At 43.4% G+C, this 20,667-nt stretch overlaps 1 protein-coding gene across 1 annotated transcript in view; it reads left to right on the plus strand.

The window, feature by feature from the left end:
• The window catches only part of phc2b (polyhomeotic homolog 2b (Drosophila)), a 33,788-nt gene extending 13,827 nt beyond the window's left edge, over positions 1 to 19,961 (plus strand). Inside the window, exons 5-15 of the mRNA XM_071903937.2 lie at positions 79 to 240; positions 1,373 to 1,504; positions 2,033 to 2,330; positions 8,437 to 8,741; positions 9,391 to 9,607; positions 13,462 to 13,673; positions 14,919 to 15,051; positions 16,416 to 16,527; positions 16,629 to 16,743; positions 17,549 to 17,873; positions 18,080 to 19,961. Coding sequence (XP_071760038.2) covers positions 79 to 240; positions 1,373 to 1,504; positions 2,033 to 2,330; positions 8,437 to 8,741; positions 9,391 to 9,607; positions 13,462 to 13,673; positions 14,919 to 15,051; positions 16,416 to 16,527; positions 16,629 to 16,743; positions 17,549 to 17,873; positions 18,080 to 18,234 — 2,166 coding nt within the window. The 3' untranslated portion in view covers positions 18,235 to 19,961. The remainder of the gene's footprint in view (positions 1 to 78; positions 241 to 1,372; positions 1,505 to 2,032; positions 2,331 to 8,436; positions 8,742 to 9,390; positions 9,608 to 13,461; positions 13,674 to 14,918; positions 15,052 to 16,415; positions 16,528 to 16,628; positions 16,744 to 17,548; positions 17,874 to 18,079) is intronic.
• The last annotated feature ends 706 nt before the right edge of the window (positions 19,962 to 20,667 follow it).

Below are 20,667 nucleotides of genomic sequence, written 5' to 3' on the forward strand. Positions count from 1 at the left end.
ACAAGATATACATGCCAGTAGTGGAAAGGTAAGTCTTAGAACCTAATCATCCTGGTCTCTCTTCTCCTCTGACCCCAGATCAACCTGACCACCTCCCCAGCGGCAGCACAGCTAATCAGCCGAGCCCAGAGCGTCAGTTCCGCCCCCACCAGTATTTCCCAGCAGGCCGTTCTGCTGGGTAGCCCGTCCAGCCCCACCCTCACGGCCAGCCAGGCACAGATGTACCTGCGTGCACAGATGGTGAGATAGCGGACACAAGGAGCATAGCCACTGGCACACTTACAGGAGTGTGCATATATGCATAAACACAAGGACACACACACACACACACACACACACACTGCATGAATAAACAACCAGGCATACTCGAGCTCAAATTTTTCCTCTGGAGGCTTGGTGTGTGTTTTGTGCTTGGCGTGCGTGTTATGCATGCATGCTTACTCTTCCATAGTAAATGGTGTGCTTTATTTTCATTTTACCACCAGAGGAGGTGGGAAGGCCGCCAGGGAGGTGGTCAGGGTAATCTGTCCGCCCCCAGAGGACTCATTATAAACACTGCAGGGAATGGCTTGAATGTGCATGAATGCACTGAGGACATTTTCAGAGGTCACAGGTGTTCTCCAAGCTGTAGCTAAAAGTCCAGTTGTTTTTAAACACAGTTGAATGTGGATAAAGTCGTTTTTTACTGCCCGGGCTCATTGGCATGTTATTTTAATACAGCTGGCTATGGGTAACTTGTCTGTTTCATTTTGGCGAGAGTTGTGCTGCTGGCTCTTGGTGTGCCAACACAGACTGTGGCTGCCTTCTCATTATGAGCGAGTAAACAGCATTGTTAACTATGTGTGATGCTTCTGGCAGACATCAAAACATATTTCTCTGTGCAGACTGCCATGGCTTTCATTCCTGGTATAGTTTTAGCACATGTGGTGTTTTGTTAGTGCATATAATTTGTGTTGTGTTCTACACAAATATTTGTTCCTTTTTGCTTGTTTGTTGTTTTTCCACACAAAAACCTTAACCTAACTATAAGTTGTTAACAACAAAGCTGCATATGTAACATAATAATCTCTACCAAAGAGTTGCATCAGTATGTTCATTTTTTTAAATTATGAACATACCTGTAGGTCTGCTAGTCTGTACTGTTATGGACAGGTTTACACATGAAAGAATGTGACCAAGATTTTTCTGTTTCTCAAAACAAGTGACAGGATTCTTTAACCTTTCCTCAGCTTCCTCAACTTGGACTAATTCAATTAGTGGCCGTATGTTTTTCCATTCTGGCTTTACAAATTACTATGGATTAGAGAAGAATTAATTAATTAATTCACTCATTCATTCATAGTTCTCATCTGTGTGTGTGTGATGCTTTCAGGCCCAGCAGAGTAACCTTGTGCAGGTAGCCAGGAGCCTCGGCCGGGCCGTTCCCCTCTCCCCGCAGCTCATCTTCACCCCAACAGCCACGGTGACGGCTGTCCAATCAGAGAGCTCCGCACAGGCCTCACAGGTAGCATGTGAAGTATTTGCATATATTTTATTTTGGTCAAATTTTCATTGGTTGCCATGAATGGTAGATTCTTTCGCTTCCTGTCATATGGAATTGCATATCATTTTCATAATGCCACTTCCTGGGTTGTATCCCTCTAATAAATACAAGTTTAAATGCAGAAGTGAGCATAACATTCACAAGTGTAGAGAAAGTTGTTGCAGTAACTGGAAACCTGCACTAGAGGGTGTCAAACGGTAATGGGAAATATTACCATGCACTTAACAGATAAATAATGAATGAATAAATAAAAACAAAATCTAATTATAGCTATAATATTAACAGTATAACCTTAATACACTATTGCAATTGAGACAATATGCCTCATTTGTTGGAAGACCGAAGGCATCATGTAATGTAAGAATAAACTTCATTTTCATTCATTTTAGAATAAACAGACTCCTGATAACCTATGAATGAAATCCTAGCCTATCTCTTACCTACTTAATGCATCTATTTGTGTCAATAATCTCCCTCTTTGTGTGTAAGAATCAGGTCCAGAACCTGGCCATCCGTGGCCAGCAGGGGGCGACCTCGTCCTCCTCTCAGACGCAGACCCTGCAGGCCCTGAGTCTGAAGCAGACGCCTGTGCCCATCCAGCCCGCCTCGCTCATCAAGAACCCCAGCCAGGGGACCCAGGGAGCCTCTGCAGGAGGGAAGGCCGGCTCCTCCGACAGCCCGTCTGAAGGAGGGAAGAAGGCGGACAGTGCAGTGGTGACGGAAGTGCGAGCTATAAACATGAGCCGCAGTGTCACCGCTGTCAGCGCCCAGCCTCTTATCGCTCCAGGTAACTTCAAACTGTTACTCCATGAACCTGATCCATGGCAACGCCTACATCAGGAAACACTAGATCAGTGGTTCTCAACCTGGGGGTCAGGACCCTCCAGGGGGTCGTGAGATAATTTTGGGGGGACGCGAGATGATTTATGGGATAGGGAAAAAAACATATTTCTACTATACAAATTAATTAGTTTAAAAATAGTTTTTTTACTTTTGCTTTTTCTTGTGAAATCCTGAATAGTTTTATGCCTCTAGGCCTCCTCTGATAATTAATCAAATGGAATAACCTCAAAAGGGAAAATCATTTTGGTCGAACTGTTCACCACTCTGCATAATGAAGCCTGTAATGGGGGTCGCGAGTAGGCATCGTGTAAAAGTTTGAGAACCACTGCAGTAGATAACACGCACACCACCACGTTCTCTAATTTTGACCTGCACAGAAATATCTTTGGCCCTCTAAAAGAGTCTCCCACAACAAGATCTTCTGTGTTTGGTCTATGTAATGTAAATTCTCAATATCAGTGCTGTGTATTGAGGGGACTTACTCATTAGCAAGCATAATGACAAGGAATTCGACAACATAAGGCATAAGAAGCTATTATTTACAAAAGTCATCAAACCAATAGCAGTTTTTGGAATGCAGCAACAATGTAACAGCGTTACATTTCGGCTCTTTGTCCTCCATGTCAGACAACCTGAATGTTTGTTGCTCTTGTAGAGAATCCCACTCTACAGTTAAGGAGTCAATAGTCTATATGATCAACATAAACAGTCCACAGGCTTTTTTTTTTAGATGGTACATGTTTTTTTTCACAGATGACACTGAGTATTCCACCAGCGTGGCAGTTTGTTGTCATTTTTGTGGGCAAATAAATCAAGCTGCCAAATCTTCTGCCATCTGATACATGCTCCATTTCTTTGAAGCAGATGTACATTTCAAACCTCAAATTACACTTGGGGCTTCAGGGAGTTGTCACGTATAGAAATGTGCTGCTGTGTTTACAGTAAGACTAGAATAGAGAGTTGTTATACTCGACTTCCTGCTTTTGATAGCTTTTCTCCGCTGTATATGTGGCATGTCAGGGCCTGCATCACAAACACATTCACCCACTATGGGGGTGAGAAGAGAAAGAGTGTGGCTGGGTCGTGTCTGGAACAGTCAAGCTGCTTTGTGAATTGGAAGCTGTGAAAGGCATGCTGCCACCGAAGAGTCTTTCTAGACCACTTATTGTGTGGCTGAAAGTCAGCAGCTGGGTATTTTTTTTTTTTTTTTTTTAAGCGTGAATGGCTGTGAATATGCCAGCAGTACAAGCTGATTAACTCAGAGTGTACCTACGTGCTCATGCACTGAGCATGTGTAGCCTGCCTCCTTTTTGTGTGTGTGTGTGTGTGCTTGCTGGGGGTGGGGGTGGGGGGGGTGGGTAGCTGTGTGTGTGTGTGTGTCTGTGCCAGTAATGATGAGAGTTAACCTTATACACTGTGCGCATGGTACACCCTGTGTTTGTGTGCCTATGTGCCAGAGAGTGTGTGTGTGTGTGTTTGGGGTGGGGGTTGTGTGTGTGTATGTGTGTGTGTGTGTGTGTGTGGGGTGGGGTGGGGGGTGGGGGGGGATTAGTTGAGCGTGTGAGTGCACAACTGTGTCTTTGTCTCGCTTTGTTGCAGTAATGGATTCACATAAAATGAAAGGGAGGATGGAAGCTGAAAACCTGGCTGCATGCAGTCTGAAAAATTAACATGGGTTGCCATAGCAGCAAGCCATAGGGACAGGTGTGCCCATGAGATGCTGGGGAATTAATACACTGTGGATCAGGAGGAAAGCCAGCCTGGTGGGCTGATGGGATTCAGGGTAGGATAAGGGCTTAGATTCAAGTTGACCGACTGGGTCATTATGCACTTTGATTTCCAGCCTGCAATCAGAGAAGGACACAAACTTTTTTGCCTACAGGCCACCGTCTCTGGTAAATCCTAAAATTCAGCAGCTACTGTCACAATTTTACCAGCCAACTTTGGTTTTTAGAAAGAATAAAACCTCCAAATGATGGATGGTTCCCTGTCACAGTGGTTGGTAGAATAGATAAACTTGGCGACAGACAGAGATTTAGTAGCATTTGGCTGATGGCTGGTGTTAATTTTCCACCCTGTCTATACCCTTGGCTTTAAACATTTGGCTGTAGATGTTTGGGGCGCATACGCAATAATCAGACTCTGTATCTCATTTTTCAGACTAAACTGATATATCAACATCTTAACCACACCATGGTATTGTGAATAGATAGAGGAGTAGGGAAAACATGAATCGAATCCATCTCGACCTCATTAATGCTTAACCTGACATAACCCTAGTCTAGAGTGAGCCGCACAATCCAACCTGATCAACAACGGCACATGGCCAAATGGAAGAGGCGTGGTATGTTGTGTTGGCTATTTTTGGTCACGAGTTGTAATTGAGCTGTCAGAAGGAAAGGGATGGCAGAACTTTTTGGAGGTACATTTCTGTTATTCTGACTACCACAGACATACAGAGGGGATCATTTTCCCAACAGGGACTGGGCTGGAAGCAACTGTTATGCCGTATGGTTCATAGTGTTAAGTGTTTGCCATCACCTCCTCTTGGGAGGCAGAAGCCAGCACCCTACTATTACAACCACAGCAGAGAACCCCCAAAAGGACCATCCTCGCAGATTAAGAGACCAGAACTGCACTCTATGATGTCGGTGTGTTGGCATATGAATGTAGCTACTAGCTACAGTATCAGTTGCCAGTTTTAGTTAAATATAATTACAAAAAAATCTTGGAAAGGCACTAAAGTGTATTCTTCTTTTAAGTATTCTTGGAAAAAGCTGACTTACACTTTATACAAAACATTATGGTGCACCTGCTTTTGCACAGTCTATTAAAATCTATTCTCCCCTTGATCTGCATCTCCTTTCCATGACTGATGTGAATTTAATACGTGAAAGGTCATAGCTTTCACCTGAATTCACCTTGTCAGTTTATTTAATGGACTGAGTAGGTGTACTTATGTTGTACACTCACTGTACACTATGCCATCTAGTTTCCTCCCTCCTTTTATGTATGTCCAGCCCTGACATTCAGACTGTTTCTTTCAGTTTTTGTCATTTCAATTAAAAGTTTTACTTGGCTAAGGCTTAGTGTTTAAGTGTTTTCACTGTGTGGCCTAAAGTGAGACCGGCTTTGTTTTCTCTGGATCAGTGCTGTCTTTAACCCAACCAGGGACTGGATTCATTTAGCTTGTCCTGTCTTAACGCTGACGCCTCCTTGATATCTGCAAACCTAATTTTGAATTGCATTTGTGTGAGGAAAGATAGCCCAAGGCTTACTGTTGCTCTATTGGTTTAGTTTAGAATGTGTTACACTAAAGCGAGCCAAAGCAGCGGCCACAGTGGGAATGTGGAAACTCAGGGATTTTCCAGGGCCTGGTGTTAGAAACCCATTGGGAACAGTGTACGGTCCTTTCCTCGAGACATCCTGCAACAACACACACAAACAAAGAGACACATAGGTCTACACACACACACAGCTAAGGGGGAGTGCTGGCCACTGCCACATACTGAAGAGTGTGTGCGTGTGTGTGTGTGTATATATATATATGTGTGGGCGTGGGGGCTTGAGTCATTCCACTCCTTAATCCCAAGGCCTTGAGGGGGAATAGCATTTAAATGAATTCCCCTCTCTTCCTCTCCTTCCAAGACCTCTCTCTGTTCCTCATTAGGGGCCTGAGAAAGCTGTCGAGATTCACGGGGAGGGCTGGTTCTTGTATCCGGTGCGCACTGATTCAGAAATCCCCCTCCTCCGTTCAGACCCAGCCTAGCTGCAGAATTGATGGGTCTTATTATTCCCTGAAGTGTCTGTTTAAATTTGCTTGTAACTGTGAGCGATCTTATAGCCCAGCATTATAGGTTGTCATGCTACCGGCTGTATCCAACCATCCAAGGCTAATATCCGTCCTTCTCTGAACTTTGTAAATCCTAACTACAGGCCTTCCCTGCACACCATAGCTAACCACATTTTCTCTACGTGGGTTCCATTGCGTCTCACCATGTGAAAAAGAAAACACTTTCCAGCAGATCCTGTAGCATTAAAGGGGCTAATGACATGCAACTCTGCTGGATAGAAACATCTATTTTTTCCACAGCAGGGTACAGACTGCGGTTAGCGCTTCACAGGAAAACTTTGAAACCAGATGGAGCCTATCCCACACAAAACGTTATGAAAAGAAAATGGGGAGGGGAAGAGAGGGAGACAAACGCTGGTGTATTTGGCAGTATTCCATCCTTAGATTTACGAGGGGGTTTGTTAACATCACCGCACACACCTCCGCATTCACACAGCTCATCGGACTGGAGCTACTGTACACTACCACAGTGGTGCGGGGAATGTTATCCCTATTCCTGAGAATATTTCTGTTTTGGGTAGAGTAAAAATGACTCAATTAGTCCTCCCTGTTTCCTGGTAGAGTTGTCAGAGATCAAGGAGTCAGCAAAGGAGTTGGGGCCCACTGACTCACCATTGACTATATACAGTGTCATACATGCATGTTCTTTCCCGAGGCAATTCTAACACTAGACTAGCCTGGGGCTACTTCCGCTGCTTCTGTTTTTTAGGAGCAATCTTCCACATATATAGTGTACTACAATACATGATTGATGTGCTGTGTCTCGGGCTTCGGGGCAACTTATCGGCTCAGGTTGTCATTTTGCCCACACCAGCACTGACAGGTGGTGACAGGCCACTTTCAGACGGTTTGTGAGTAATGGCCGGGCCAAAACTGCAACAGCGAGCCTGTCTGTGCACCTTTCAACAAGCTCTTAATATTACATCCTGTCAACAAGGGGCACACAGGCGATGGGAATGCAACAAAACAAGTTCCTTTTTTGCAGACGTCTACATTTTTCACTGTTGTTTATGAGCCGGGGGCACAGTCTGCTCCTGATATACACTGAGTTTGGACAGTTGTAGGCATGCATGAACTAAATCATGCTCATGGTTTGTAGCAAGTCGTAGTTGGTCTAGTATTTATGAATTACATTATAGGAAACAATAGAATCTGACTGGATGTGGCCTGTGATGTGTGTTGTGTCGCCTTGGTCTGTTGAACACTCCTCCACTCCAGGAATTGGGCATGGGCCAGTATCAAATTTTATAATGTGATTACATTGGCCAAAAATATCTCCTGTAATGGTCTGATAACGTTAATTATCAAAGCTGGCACAAAAATGGCTATTAGTGCTAACCAAAAGTGAAGTCACCTCATGATGATTCATGACATAGAGTATGTTATGTTCTGTTTAAATCTTCACACACATTTAACACTTTGTACATTGAGAACCATACTGATGGCTCATTGCTTTGGTTGGTTGCTGCACTGTAATCCATGTTGTTTGAAAAAGTCCCAGTGGCCACAGTAAAAGAGATACGGAGAGATGTTATTACCACAGTGTAAACTAAAACCAGTGTACTGCTCCACCTTTTTAATAGGAACAGGATGGGAGATTAAAGACTCCATGAAACGGCACCTTTACTTCCTTGATTTGATGTATTTCCTGTTGAAACAGGATGTTGCAGTGGGACATAATGCAGTGAGCGATCGTTCAAAACTGTAAACCAATGGAATATCAGTCAAGGAGAGAAAGGCAGTTTTATTTGACGGGAAGGGCGGCGGGGCGGGATTGTTCAAAACTCTGTGATGGTTTTATTGGTTGGAATTTTTTTTATTTACGCATACTGGTGCAGCATGAGGTCACCGTTAAAGATGCACTGTTTTCCAGGAAGAAAAAACTTAATGGGAGTTCATTTCATGGGGACTTCAACACCAGCCAGCTGCCAAGTGCTGGTAATTTTGGCTTTTGCTGTGTAGTTTCACTACGCCACCAGCCACTTTGGCATGTAACCAGCTATTGTTTGTAGGACCTGTTCTATTCTAAAAGTAAAGTTGACTGGTAAAATAGGCAATGTGGCTGGTGGATTTTGGGATACAATAGAAGTGTCTGTGACTGATACACAACAGTTAGTTACCTGCCCTGAGTAGGAATCTATAGCATTAAAAATCATCATTCCTAAAACTGACTGTCAGTGTCCTGTTCTTGTTCCAGCATATACCCAGATCCAGCCCCACTCCCTGGTTCAACAGCACAAGCAGCAGCAGCAGTTTGTGGTCCATCAGAACCAAGGTTCCCAAAGGACCCAGGGCCAGCTGCTGCAGACGGCCTCCATTCAGCCATCGCAGCACCCTGTGCCTGTGTTGCCCAAGCCTGCTCCTCACCAGCCCTCCACGCCCAGCCAGCAGGCCACCATCTTCCACTCCACCATCAGCCCCCACGCCCTCCACTCTTCCCTCAGCCACACCAAAGCCCAGCCAGTCCAGCTCACTGCCATCAATCTACAAATACAACCAACAGTGAGAATAACTCAATACTTGAAGTATTGCTGAAGAAGACTCACGCAGGACTTTTAAAATTGTCCGTTTTCATTGAAATGTTGTCAGCAGAGATGGTTAAAAAAAGTAAACTATTGGCAGAACCAAAAAAGCAGAGCTAATGTTGCTATAAACACAGTGCAGGGACTTTCCCATTCTCCTATGTCCAATTAATGACTGTATTAACAGTTAATGTCTTGACACAAGTGAGCAAGTTTGGACAGCTACTGTAATTGTGGCTGGATTAACAGCAAAATGATGCGTGTCAAAATAAATTGAAAAGTGATTTCACTTGGCACGCATGATGTTAATGCTCTAGCTGCGTGTTTACCTACAGCCAGCTGATGAAAGCCGAGGCTTTTACCAGTGAGGCAATTATTTAGGATTAGTTACATATTTTTGTTGGATCACCACAAATATTTGGGAAAATTCATTCAAATATGGGCAAACAGCAGTCAATTCTCAAAAAATAAACTTCCATTCCTTCCCACCACTAGCTATGAGCTAATAGTAGAGCATTAACATACATTATCCATTGCAGTGGCTCTCCGAATCTGTCTTTTCATTACATTCTCAGTTATCCTTTCTCATTTGTTCTTCCTCTACCTTTTGTTCCTAATGCATTTCTTAGGCTTCTCGATTGGTCCAGGAGAGTAAAGATAAGCCAACCTCACTGGTGGTCAGAGAGACCTGTCCAGCGCCCGCTACGCAGCAGCAGCAGCAGCAACAGCAACAGCAACAGCAACAGCAGCAGCAGCTGCGGCAACCCACCCCTTCTCCACCACAACCCGCCAAGCCTATAGAGCCGCCCAAGGTCGACCCAGCCACACCAGCTGTCCAGCCACAAGGTAATGAATCGGCATTTATGTTTTTTTGCTATGGATATAGCAAGCCTAAATCATTCTTTAGAGAGTACACTGACTTTTTGACAAATAAACTCTTTGACCAACATTGTGACAAGAAGATAGGTAGCAGTTTCAATACTGTGTGTAAAGTACTTAAAGCTACAATATGCAACTTTTCGCCATGAGGCTGGAAGTGTATTGTCAGCGCTGCCCCCCCCCCCCCCCCCCCCCCGAGTTAGCCAAGTTCACACCCAAACACTTGCAATCTGCCCAAAAAGAAAGCAATGACGATGTTTACCCATGTTTTTGAACAGGTGTGACACGTTTAGCTTTCTTCTTTTGTTTATTACTCCTTTCCGCAATTGTTGTTACTATGACTTCCTTGCTCTGTGGCCGCTAGCCTCACCTTGATAGCCACAGCCCAGCTCACTGCTGGCCACACCCACAGCAAAAGGTATACGTCCCAAAACGTTGGGAACATTATTGAAAACCCAGTTTCAGGCAAATGGCGGGATTTTGTATACCCAGGGTCACAGACACACAGACTGATAATGTTTATTAATGATGTTTGAGACATTTTGGGGCATATATACCATTTGCTGTGGTGGTGTGTCGTATGGGCGTGGCCAGCAGTGAGCTGGTAGTGGCTATTGAGGAGAGGCTACAGTGCAGAGAAGCCATAACAACAGTAACAACAACAACAACAATGGCGGAATGCAGTAAGAAAAGAAAGTACAGTGAAGCTAAATATGTGGCAGACAAGACCAGTTCAAAAACACTGGCATTGCTTTTTTGTTTTGTTTTTTAATTGCAGATTGGCTGCGTTCACGGTCGACTTCTTCTACACCTGTGGTGTCATTACACATGGCAGTTACCTCAGCCTCAGGCTAGATGCTGTTTCAAGGCAGACAGCTCATCAAATGAGTGACAAGCGTTTGAGTGTGAACTTGACCAGCTGAGACTTTCAATACACTTCAGAGTCAAGCCAAAAAGTTGCATACTGTAGTCTTAAGGTGATTTAGAGACGGTGGAAAGTTAGCTTGTACTGTCTGCTAAATTTAGTGTGCCCGAAGTAGCATGCACTGTTGAAAACGAAATAAATAATAAACACCCAAAGGTGAAACTGCTGCCAATCTTCTTGTTCATCAGTAAGTTGATGAAATAATTAATTGCCAGAAAGTTTCCATCTTCCTTCAGTTGAAAGTGTGACTTTTCTAAACAGTTAAAAGTCAAAGCTTCTCTGTCTTGAACTGTCCTAATGAGGCGCCAGAATGAAGATGTTGTGTTTTTCTAACTTGTATCTAACTTGCACTGACAGTTGTACATTGTTATACAAGCTTCTTGGGAGTGGATATTTGCACAGTGCATGTTGCCTCTGACATTTACATTTACATCTCAGACATTTAGCTGAAAACTCTTATCCAGAAGAAGTGAGCAGGGAGTGTTTCATTATTTTCCTCAGTGACAGTTTGAAAGGACACGGCTGTTAATTGACACAGTGCCTGTTGCAGGGATTGGACCTGTGACTTTTCAGTTACGGGACAGTCTCTCTAACCATTAGGCAGTATCAGAAGCATGCTTGTGTAACAGACTATCATGGTAGTTGCTAAAAAAAACCTCTAAACACTGGAATGTTTTGCTATCCTGGACCGAAGCTTGTTCAAGTTGTAAAATGTAGATGCACAGGGACCTGAGATGCTGTGCGCAGTCTAATCCGGTTTAAAAGCTTTTAGTTGTGTGCATCAACAAGAAAATTCCAGAAATGTTGCAGAGTCAGTAGAATTTATTTTTACATTGCTGCATTTTTGCTTATTATGCACATTTAGTCTGCCAGTTGGTTTGGATAAAAGGGCTAAAGCAGGTTCTATTATGGGACTTGACTTCGGTAAAGGCAATATCATTGAGATAAGTACATGATCATGCAACAGCTATACTCTTTTTGCAGCGGAATCTATATTTCTGTAATGACTTTCTCTCTCCCTCAAATTGTTGGGCAGACTGCTCATACTGTATTTCTTGTAAAATGAAACATGTAAAGCCACAAAGTGCTGTTTATGGCCAGTGAGCTGGGTGTGATGCTTAGTGGAGGTACACTGCTCACCACCACAGCAGGAAACTAGTTTTTTCATCCACTGGCCACAGTGGCTGATGGATTCTAAAATACGCCTCACGTTTTCACTGTTTCACCATCCAAATAAGATTTGTTCATTTTTTTCAAGAACATAAAAGAACCTCCAGACAATGGCAGTTTGTCTGCCAAAGTGGCTGGCAGAGTAGACAAAAGTTTATCAGGTTTTAATTTATTAGTGTTCATTTCCCACCCTGCTTTTTGACAGTTCTCTTTGAAGTAAATAAATTGAGAGACAGGGCCTCCAGGTCCTTAACACCCTGCATGGAGCAGATTGCACTACATTCACATCACACTGAGCGGATAAACACCAAGAGTGGCAGAATAGTCTACAGCTTCTACTAGCTTTCTCTGATAAGCCATATTATTGCACGAATCCCTAATGATCTGCAGAGAACACTACAAAGTTATGGCAGCTTTTCACAAGAAAAGGCCTAAATTTGTTCCATTCTTGTCATTTTAATGGTTTGCCATTATCTTTGGTCAGATCAAGCCGCCTACGAGCAGAAAACACATGTTCTTGCCCCACATTTATTTGTCGCTTTAATGACTTCATGATCAAGACTGCGTTTCGTTTCGGGCTGTGTTACACAGTCACAAACCTAGGCGAACCTAGCCCAGCCCACATGAAGCCAGTGTTCACATGAATAGCAGCAGCCTTGAGGGACGAGGATAGTGGTTGTGGGAGGAAAGGAGGAGGCGGCGCCTCATTGAAGCTTTTCATTTAGGAATCTCCTCAAGTGGCAGCGCAGTTGCTCGCGCCGCTCCGCAGCTCTGAGTTGGCGGAGCAGCGCTACTACAACCGTGATTACACACAAACAACAGCAGCGGGTCGCTTTCTGCTTATCGGATCATAATAACAAACCCAAGTAAACGGCACATGTTTTCTCGCTGAAGAAAAATCGGAACTTTGCACGTAGGTAAGAAAACTTCTTGCTCAACGTTGTTGTCTTAAAAAGCATGGCAGCTCGATGTTTACTTTCGATTTGTGGGTTTTAATGAAAAGGCGAAGAAGTTGTAGGTTGTAGTCTAATTGTAGGAGTGATACATGGTGGATCAGCTGTGTAGGCTGCATCCCAGTGTAATATTCACTAAATCTCGTCAGTTTTAACAGTCTTCCGTCAGTAGACATGCATGCCTGACTTGCCAGAGTGGATCACTTCAGAATGTAGAGCTGTTGGGGATTTGGTAGCAGTGCTGGCGATGCCAATAGGCAGGTGGACTTTTAAGAAGTAGATGGATACTGGATAGAATTGGATACTGGTTTGCGTGTAGCTGTAAATAATGTGCTAATGAATTCTCTATCTGCTCAGCATACCATTTTGGTATACACAGTAATGTATTGGTAAATTAACAATGACCTCTATTTGTGATCATCATAAAGAAAACAACCACTTATATAAACAAAAATCAACTATATTTTCAATTAAAACATTAATTCATGTTTTTCCTCAAAAGACCCCATCCTCATCCTCAAGTTTGATACTAGGTAATGCTATGAATTTACATTAAAAAGATTTATGGCAGCCTAAAAATATGGGTTAACTCTGTGACACAAATAAAAGGTGGTTAAACTGAGTTCAGGTAGGTTTAACCTCCACTACTATTCCTGGTATAAATCATTCTTTTCAATGGCATTTTCATTCAAAACTACTTAACTCGTGAACACATGTCAAAGAGTACATTCTAGCTTATTGATTAGGCAGTGCTGTATGTATTTCTCCTTTAGGAGGAGGCTCTACCAAGAGGCCGAGTTCTGCACCTGGGACCCCGCCTCCAGCCATGACCTCAGGAAATGAGAGCGAGGCGCCCACCGTGACGGGCAGCACGCCTCAGAATGGAGAGAACAAGCCGCCCCAGGCCATCGTCAAGCCCCAGGTCCTCACACATGTCATCGAAGGCTTTGTCATCCAGGAAGGAGCCGAACCGTTCCCTGTGTGTGTAAGTGCCCTCCCTCCCTCCCTCAACACAGTTTTCCTAGCAGCGACAGACACGGTAAACAAGCCAAAACCACCGTGCTCTCCAGTGTACGTGCCCTCAGGGAGCCGGCGCTGTCAGCAAGCAAACGCAAACACTCGGCCACTAGTTGTAGTGACAGCTAGCAGTTTCTGGCCTACTGTTTGATTTAGTCATTAATTATGGTGCGGTAGAACCCTGCAGCTGTGAAAAGAATACAGGTGGATGTTGTGTGTGTGTGTGTGTGTGTGTGTGTGTGTGTGTGTGTGTGTGGAGGAAATATTGTGGCCAGTACAAAACATCAGGATCAGCTTCCTAATGATGAGCTGCATGTTCTTTTGCACGATCCATGTCTCAATCATCTCAAGGCATACAAATCCTTCTTTAATCTCTGTCCTCTCCTTCATGATTGAAGTGAAATTAATATAAAAAACAACTGTATGTAGTGTTGTCTACTCAGTGCATCTATATGCCTTTCTATCAGCCCATCTTCATTAATCAGTAAAAGTGTTACACTGAATGACATCCTGTTAAGATGCAACACAGTGACATGCAATGACATTTTAAACTTGAAGTGCTTCTTGTCTTGTCTTTGGACTCACTGCCTCCTACTGGACATCTGTTGCAAATGCCTAGTACCTGCACTACTTGGTAGTTAATTGTGAATAAGAACAGGTCTATTAGTTATACTCTAATAGTTACACTCATACTACTACTATAGTTATTTTGTAGGGCTGAACAATACATTGAATTCATACTGATATTGCACCATGAAAGAAAACTATCTACACTGTCTAGACTGCAATATGGGCATTTTGAATGCATTTTTACAAAACATGTAATCAGTAACAGTGAGATTGAGAAGGGTCTGAACAGATAAGCTTACACCTCATTTAAGCTAATCGATACTATTTGGCACAAGGAGATTGATCATCAGTGAGTCGTCAAATGGGAGACAGCTGTAGTTGGGCCACTGAAAGTGTTGAAAACCTTTCAGCGGCCCGACTACAACCTTTCAAAAATCAAAAGGATATGCACACTTAAACTAGTCTTTGCAAGTCATAGTGTTGTTGTGATATCTATTAAAATCATCACAATACAATAAATTGTCCACATCAGGCAATCCAACTATATTGTCAGTCAAAGCAAACACAACCCATTGTTCCTTACGCCTGCAACACGTACCATTTCATTTTGGTACAGTTGTAAATGCCTTCTGCCTATCACCAGGTGGAGCGCCTGCCCATTCTCATCGACAGCCCAAAGAAGCTGGACCATCAGCTCTCCTCAGACCCGGACAAGACCCCCGTCAGCAACCCAGCAAACACCACGGACTCTGAGCCTGAGGACATGAACCAAACAGGTGAGGCAAAACACAGCTGTTAATTTTGTGTCCGTAGACTAGTAGGTTGTAGACCCTAGATCTAGCTTCGTTTAGCACTCTATCAGCGGAGGAGAAAAGTCTCACCATGGAATTTGCAAAGTGGGAAAAAAGGCACCAAAAACAGTCAAGAGATGTTGTATTTCTTCACCCAATTACATTCCAGGGAGGCGTTCAAAAACACAGGGGTTGCTTGGTTTGTTGTGGAGTATTTGGTTACCTTTGTACCTGTGTGTGACACAGAAAGCAGCCAAGAGAACGAAGTTGTGAATGGGAGCCAGGCAATCAGCACTGACCATCCGCTCGCTCTGGAGCAGAAATAGAAATTGCTTTTCCCTGTGAAATGTCTGAGTCAGACTAGGATACTGTCAAAAATCCAAGACAAACCAACAAACCAGGTATTTCCAGGATCTCAGAAGTGGGGATTCAAATCATCCTGGATAACAGCTACATAAACGTCACTTAAAGGATAAGGCCGGTGTTTTTAATGCATTGCTTACCGTCAACAAATCCTATGAAAATAACAAAATCAACAATGCGTTTGCTCTACTCCCGTTACTTTCTGACTTCCCACGTACCGTTTTTAGCCGTCAACCCGGAAGGCATTGGCTCCAATTGTAAGCTAAAAACCTTTAAATACAGCTCACAAAGACATAGTGTCAATTTTAAAAATCGCTAACTGTTACCATGAAAAGTCAGACTGTTGTAGTTATTACCAAATCAAATTCAAATGGGAACAAATTCTTCATTACACCGGGGACTATTTTCGGTGCTACGGAACTACTTTCCTGAGATGCAAAGTGTTTACAGCCGGCTTATTAAGTTGTTTGAGGAAAAAGTCGGCTGGCCCGGTGCATCGTGATGATGAAATATGCTGCCCAGAGCAACGGCATGGCTCTGTGACGTGTTTTTAATCGTTTTTTTAATACAATGGAGTTCTATGGCTGCTGGGACATGGCTTCATTGGGCACCGGCTACATGGACGAGACTTGTTGGCCAAAAAAATCATTGCTGATTTTGTTATTTTCATAGGATTTGTTGACGGTAAGCAATACATTAAAAAACACCAGCCTTATCCTTTAATGTTGTGTAATCAAAACATATAAGCAAGAACTGGTAAAATCTACATAATTTGGCGAGTTTCATTCAAAAAGCATCATATCCATTTAGGCAAACGTCTTCAATAAGCTAATGTTTTTTCAAAATATCTTTTACTTTGAAGATTGCAGTCATTTCGTAAGAGTAGCTCTCACTTTCTTCAAAGAGTGGATGTCTCATTTTGGAACAAAACTCTTTATTATTCAATGCGTCTCACTGATGTTCCTGAAATCTTTATCCTCCCTCAGAAAAAGACCAAGAGGAAGTGCCCAAGCTGACATGTGAATACTGCGGTTGGGTCGACTTTGCCTACAAGTTCAAGGGTTCTAAAAGATTCTGCTCGATGGTTTGTGCGAAGAGGCAAGTCACCATATTATCATTTTATCATTTAAACAGTATCGACTCCCACTCGTATGCCATGGGGAAAAACGTCTCTAACAGCTGTGGACCTTTTTAAACAGGTACAATGTGGGCTGTACAAAGCGGATAGGTCTTTTCCGTCCAGAGAGGAGTAAGCCAACGAATCGCTGGCGCCGAAGATCGCAGGGCCGTCCCAGTGTCGAGGCTAAGAAACAGGTACGGCACCTCCAGAAACACACACACATTCCATCACTGTAATTAGACTTCCCCATTAGCATATTAATGGCCCTCAGATACACTACCCACTGCACATTTCACAAGAACGCGCCATTGAAGATACTCTGCACTATTCACCCCTCATGCCGTTTTATGATAATGTGATTCTTTGCACATCATTTGTATCAGTGATGATGATTTTCTCCCTCTGCCTTTGTCGTTAAAGGGTCATTAAGTAATCTATGACCTTTATCAATCTCTATCAGTGACCACACAAGCAATAAAGTTGTATTTTCACAATAGAGACTAGTAATCTAGCTAATCGCAGCAGAGATCCAACAGAAATGTCGAGTGAAGAGGTCGTATATCACAATGCAAAATACTGCAAAATACTCATTTCTGAACGAGGCTTTTTAGCCGAACTGTCTTGGGACGACGGTCGTTCACTCGTAGCACCGTCCTCCGTCATCGAGTAGTTGGAAATATGAAGGGGGGATTGGGAGTGTCTTGAAACTGTAATGGGTGGGGAGCTTTTGTTCAGTAAGTGAGTTTTGAAAGCCAGAAATCTCAGCACCTGGCGAAATAATCGTTGAGTCATTGGTATTGATCCAAGAACCTTATCAACTCCCTGCCAGATATTTTATGGTCATTTTGTGCTATGGTGCAGTAAAAATCTTATTTATTACCCCTTTAATATTTGCTATGATTAACACAATTTCCCAACAGTGTTATAAGTCAATAAATTCTTGGATACCGAGTCTTGACGTCATGGCTAACTAATCTGTCTTTGGGTGTTGTGTTTCAGAAGCTGTCTCCGTCGCCACAGCAGACCCAGGGCGGCTCCGTATCCTCGCCGCATCCCTCGCAGCCCAGTCAGGGGGAGTCCAGCCCGTGCTCCGACATGTCCAGCTACGAGGAGCCTCCTTCTCCGCTGTCGGCCGCCAGCTCGGGGCCGCTGGCTCCTGCCCCGGCCCCGGCCCAGGTCCTGGTCCACCGGCAGCCGAGCAGGGCCTCGGACCAGGAGGGCTGCGGCGGCCGAGATGTGCCTACGCTCTCTCAGCACTTCCTGCCCAACGACCCCACCAAGTGGAATGTGGAAGAAGTTTATGAGTTCATCCGTTCCCTGCCAGGTCAGCGGTGTAAACCAAAGCCCCCGTGTACTTATCTGTCTTTGATGCTCAGGTTGTTAAGGAAGCACACTCAAAATGCTTTAAACAGAGAATCAATCAGTTTTGCCCTGCAGATTTTTTGCCTGTTTTGTGTATGGATCTTGTTCAAGTTCTGAGAAGATAAGTGTGATTGATTGTAGCCTGTTCTTCCTCTGCTGTTCCTCCAGGTTGCCAGGAGATAGCAGATGAGTTTCGCTCTCAGGAGATTGACGGACAGGCCTTGCTCCTGCTAAAGGAGGACCACCTCATGAGCACCATGAACATTAAACTCGGACCTGCACTCAAGATCTTTGCACGCATCAACATGCTCAAAGACTCTTAGCCAGGAAGGGGTGTGTGGGTGTGTGTGTGTGTGTGTGTGACTGTGTGTGTGTGTCTGCACATGTGCACACATGCATTGATCTGTGTGCATTTGTGAGTATTTGTATGCGTGTGTTTTGTGTGTGTAAGCATGTGAGAGGGGGGAAGGAGTCCTACTCTGGGACAGGGCGAGAGATTCGTCATCACAGCACTGATGACTACCTTACCTCTGCACTATGATCTCGCTCTCTCCCCACTATTGGATTGGTTCCCTCCATACATAATTGGACTTTCCTGGATCCAGCCCCGCGAATCGCTCATATTCACTTGTATTTGCTCGATAATCATGTGACCATTTAAATTTTGTGGAGCTGATAGTGGTTTCATCAGAGAGGTAGCTCGAGCTCTCGTATCACACTGAGCCATTTGTGAGCTGGACGCTGTTAGTCTGTGTTTACATGTGCTCACTGGGAGTGAAACAATTCTTTGCCACTGGACTGAAATGTTGTTTCAGACAACAATGAAATTGGGAAAGGAGCCCCGAAGAGACAGTTTGTCCAGTCTTCTCCAAAATTCGCATGCTCACATGTTTAACAAGCGAATACTTGTGGAAATGAAAGCCGATTCATACAGCAGAACCTTCTACATTTGGACTTGGCCCACAGAAAAAAAACAGAACACTGTCAACCTCCATGGCAGTACAAGGGAACAACAGTGAACCGTAAAAAAGACTAACTGCCTTAGAGAACAACACGCAGTGCCAAAGGGCACGACCAGAGCCTTTTCAGCTGTGCCTAGGTGGAGTCATACTGCAACAGAGTAGATGCTGAATGGAGAAACTTACACGTGAAATGTGGGTACATCGGAATAAATTTCTGAATTGTGATTATTATTATTATTATTATTATACATGTTATTTTGTGCTGTTTTGTTACACTGTGTGTGTCTGTGTGAGAGAGAGAGAGATTGTGTGTGTCTGGCTGGGGACAGAAGAAGGCCTTTATAAGTCTATAATTTGCTCATCCTTATTCAATAGATGCTCCTTTGCCTCTTCAAAGCTCGCAAATACAAAGCTTGAATGCCGAGAAACCGCTTAAGCGGCTTCTTTTGTGACATTGATTTTCCTTTCGTGAGGAACTCACCGTTTTTCCTGTAGATATAAACCGCTTAGAAGTGATTTTTGCCCTTTCTCCAAAGTGATTTACCAAAATATGACATAAATTATTGATTCCTGGTCCTACTTTTATAGACAGACACCAAGTTACCCCAGGAACACTGTGGGTGCGATGCTCTTTTAAGCTCTGTCCTGCTTTCAGCACTTATTTTCTTATTTTTTTCGAAGACAGTCTACCTAAAGAGCTAAATCTGGAGAGGGAAATTGTGCGTCTTGTGTTTGCGTAGCTATGAAAAGAGGTTGGGTGCATTTGTACATAGCAGCTCTGGTGAGAAACAGAATGGTAAATCAGTGTGGAACTATGTCATTTGCTATTTTAAGTTATACATGATTCTTTTTTTAAACAAAATTTTAACGGTGTTCAATATTTTGAAATATGCAAATGTGTAAATATCATGGCTTGGGAGGTGTTTTTAATGTTTTTATGAAAATATGATCATATCTATTTGTGTTTTGTGGCTGTGATGAAAGGTCAACTTTTCTTTTTTTAGATAATGCTTTGTCAAATGCTTGTATTTATCAACAAAAGGATTTGTTACGCAACATTTTTCAATGATAAATAATCTGCAACACAATTTTGTCTTGGACCACTTTTTGTGTGTGTGTGTGGAGGGGGAAAGGGACACAGAGGCAGGTAATTTTATGTTTTATGTCTAAAGGACAATATTAACATTCATAATGATCGCCAGTAACAGAGCTTTGACCAACAGCTGTCTGAGTGTTGGTCTACTGCAGTGGTTTTCAACATGAGGTCCGGGGACCACCAGGGGTCCTTGAGGGGGTTCCAGAGTAAACTAATGAATTGTTAAACTTCACCATTATTTCATTTACAAGCAGTTAACACAATTAGAGAATGTAGAAGAATGACTGTTTTGATCATAGTTTCACTGTTATCTCTCTACCTACAATACAGATAGTCATGGAATTCTGGACAAAATCATATTTAACAATAAAAATATTCTTAGATTTGGTTCCGAGAGACAAAATCTCATCAAATGGGGGGGGTCCGTGGCCCTAATGTGTGCTAAATTAGGGGTCCTTGATATGAAAAAGGTTGAGAAGCACTGGTCTACTGTTCCTCAGTCTCTTCTCGTTGCCGTTAGAAGTGCCTGGCTTGGGGGAACCAGGAAATTTCCAGCTGTTCAGACATCATGTTGTTGTTGGTTGTACGTGTCATACAAAGGGCCAGTATACACACGCTGCCTGCTTTCCATTTTGTTCCCATTATTCCACAATAGTGGCGCATAAAATAAAACAAGAAACCAGTCTCGTGAGTTTTCT

The sequence above is a fragment of the Centroberyx gerrardi genome, chromosome 5 (genome assembly GCF_048128805.1).
Source record: "Centroberyx gerrardi isolate f3 chromosome 5, fCenGer3.hap1.cur.20231027, whole genome shotgun sequence".
NCBI lineage: Eukaryota > Metazoa > Chordata > Actinopteri > Beryciformes > Berycidae > Centroberyx > Centroberyx gerrardi.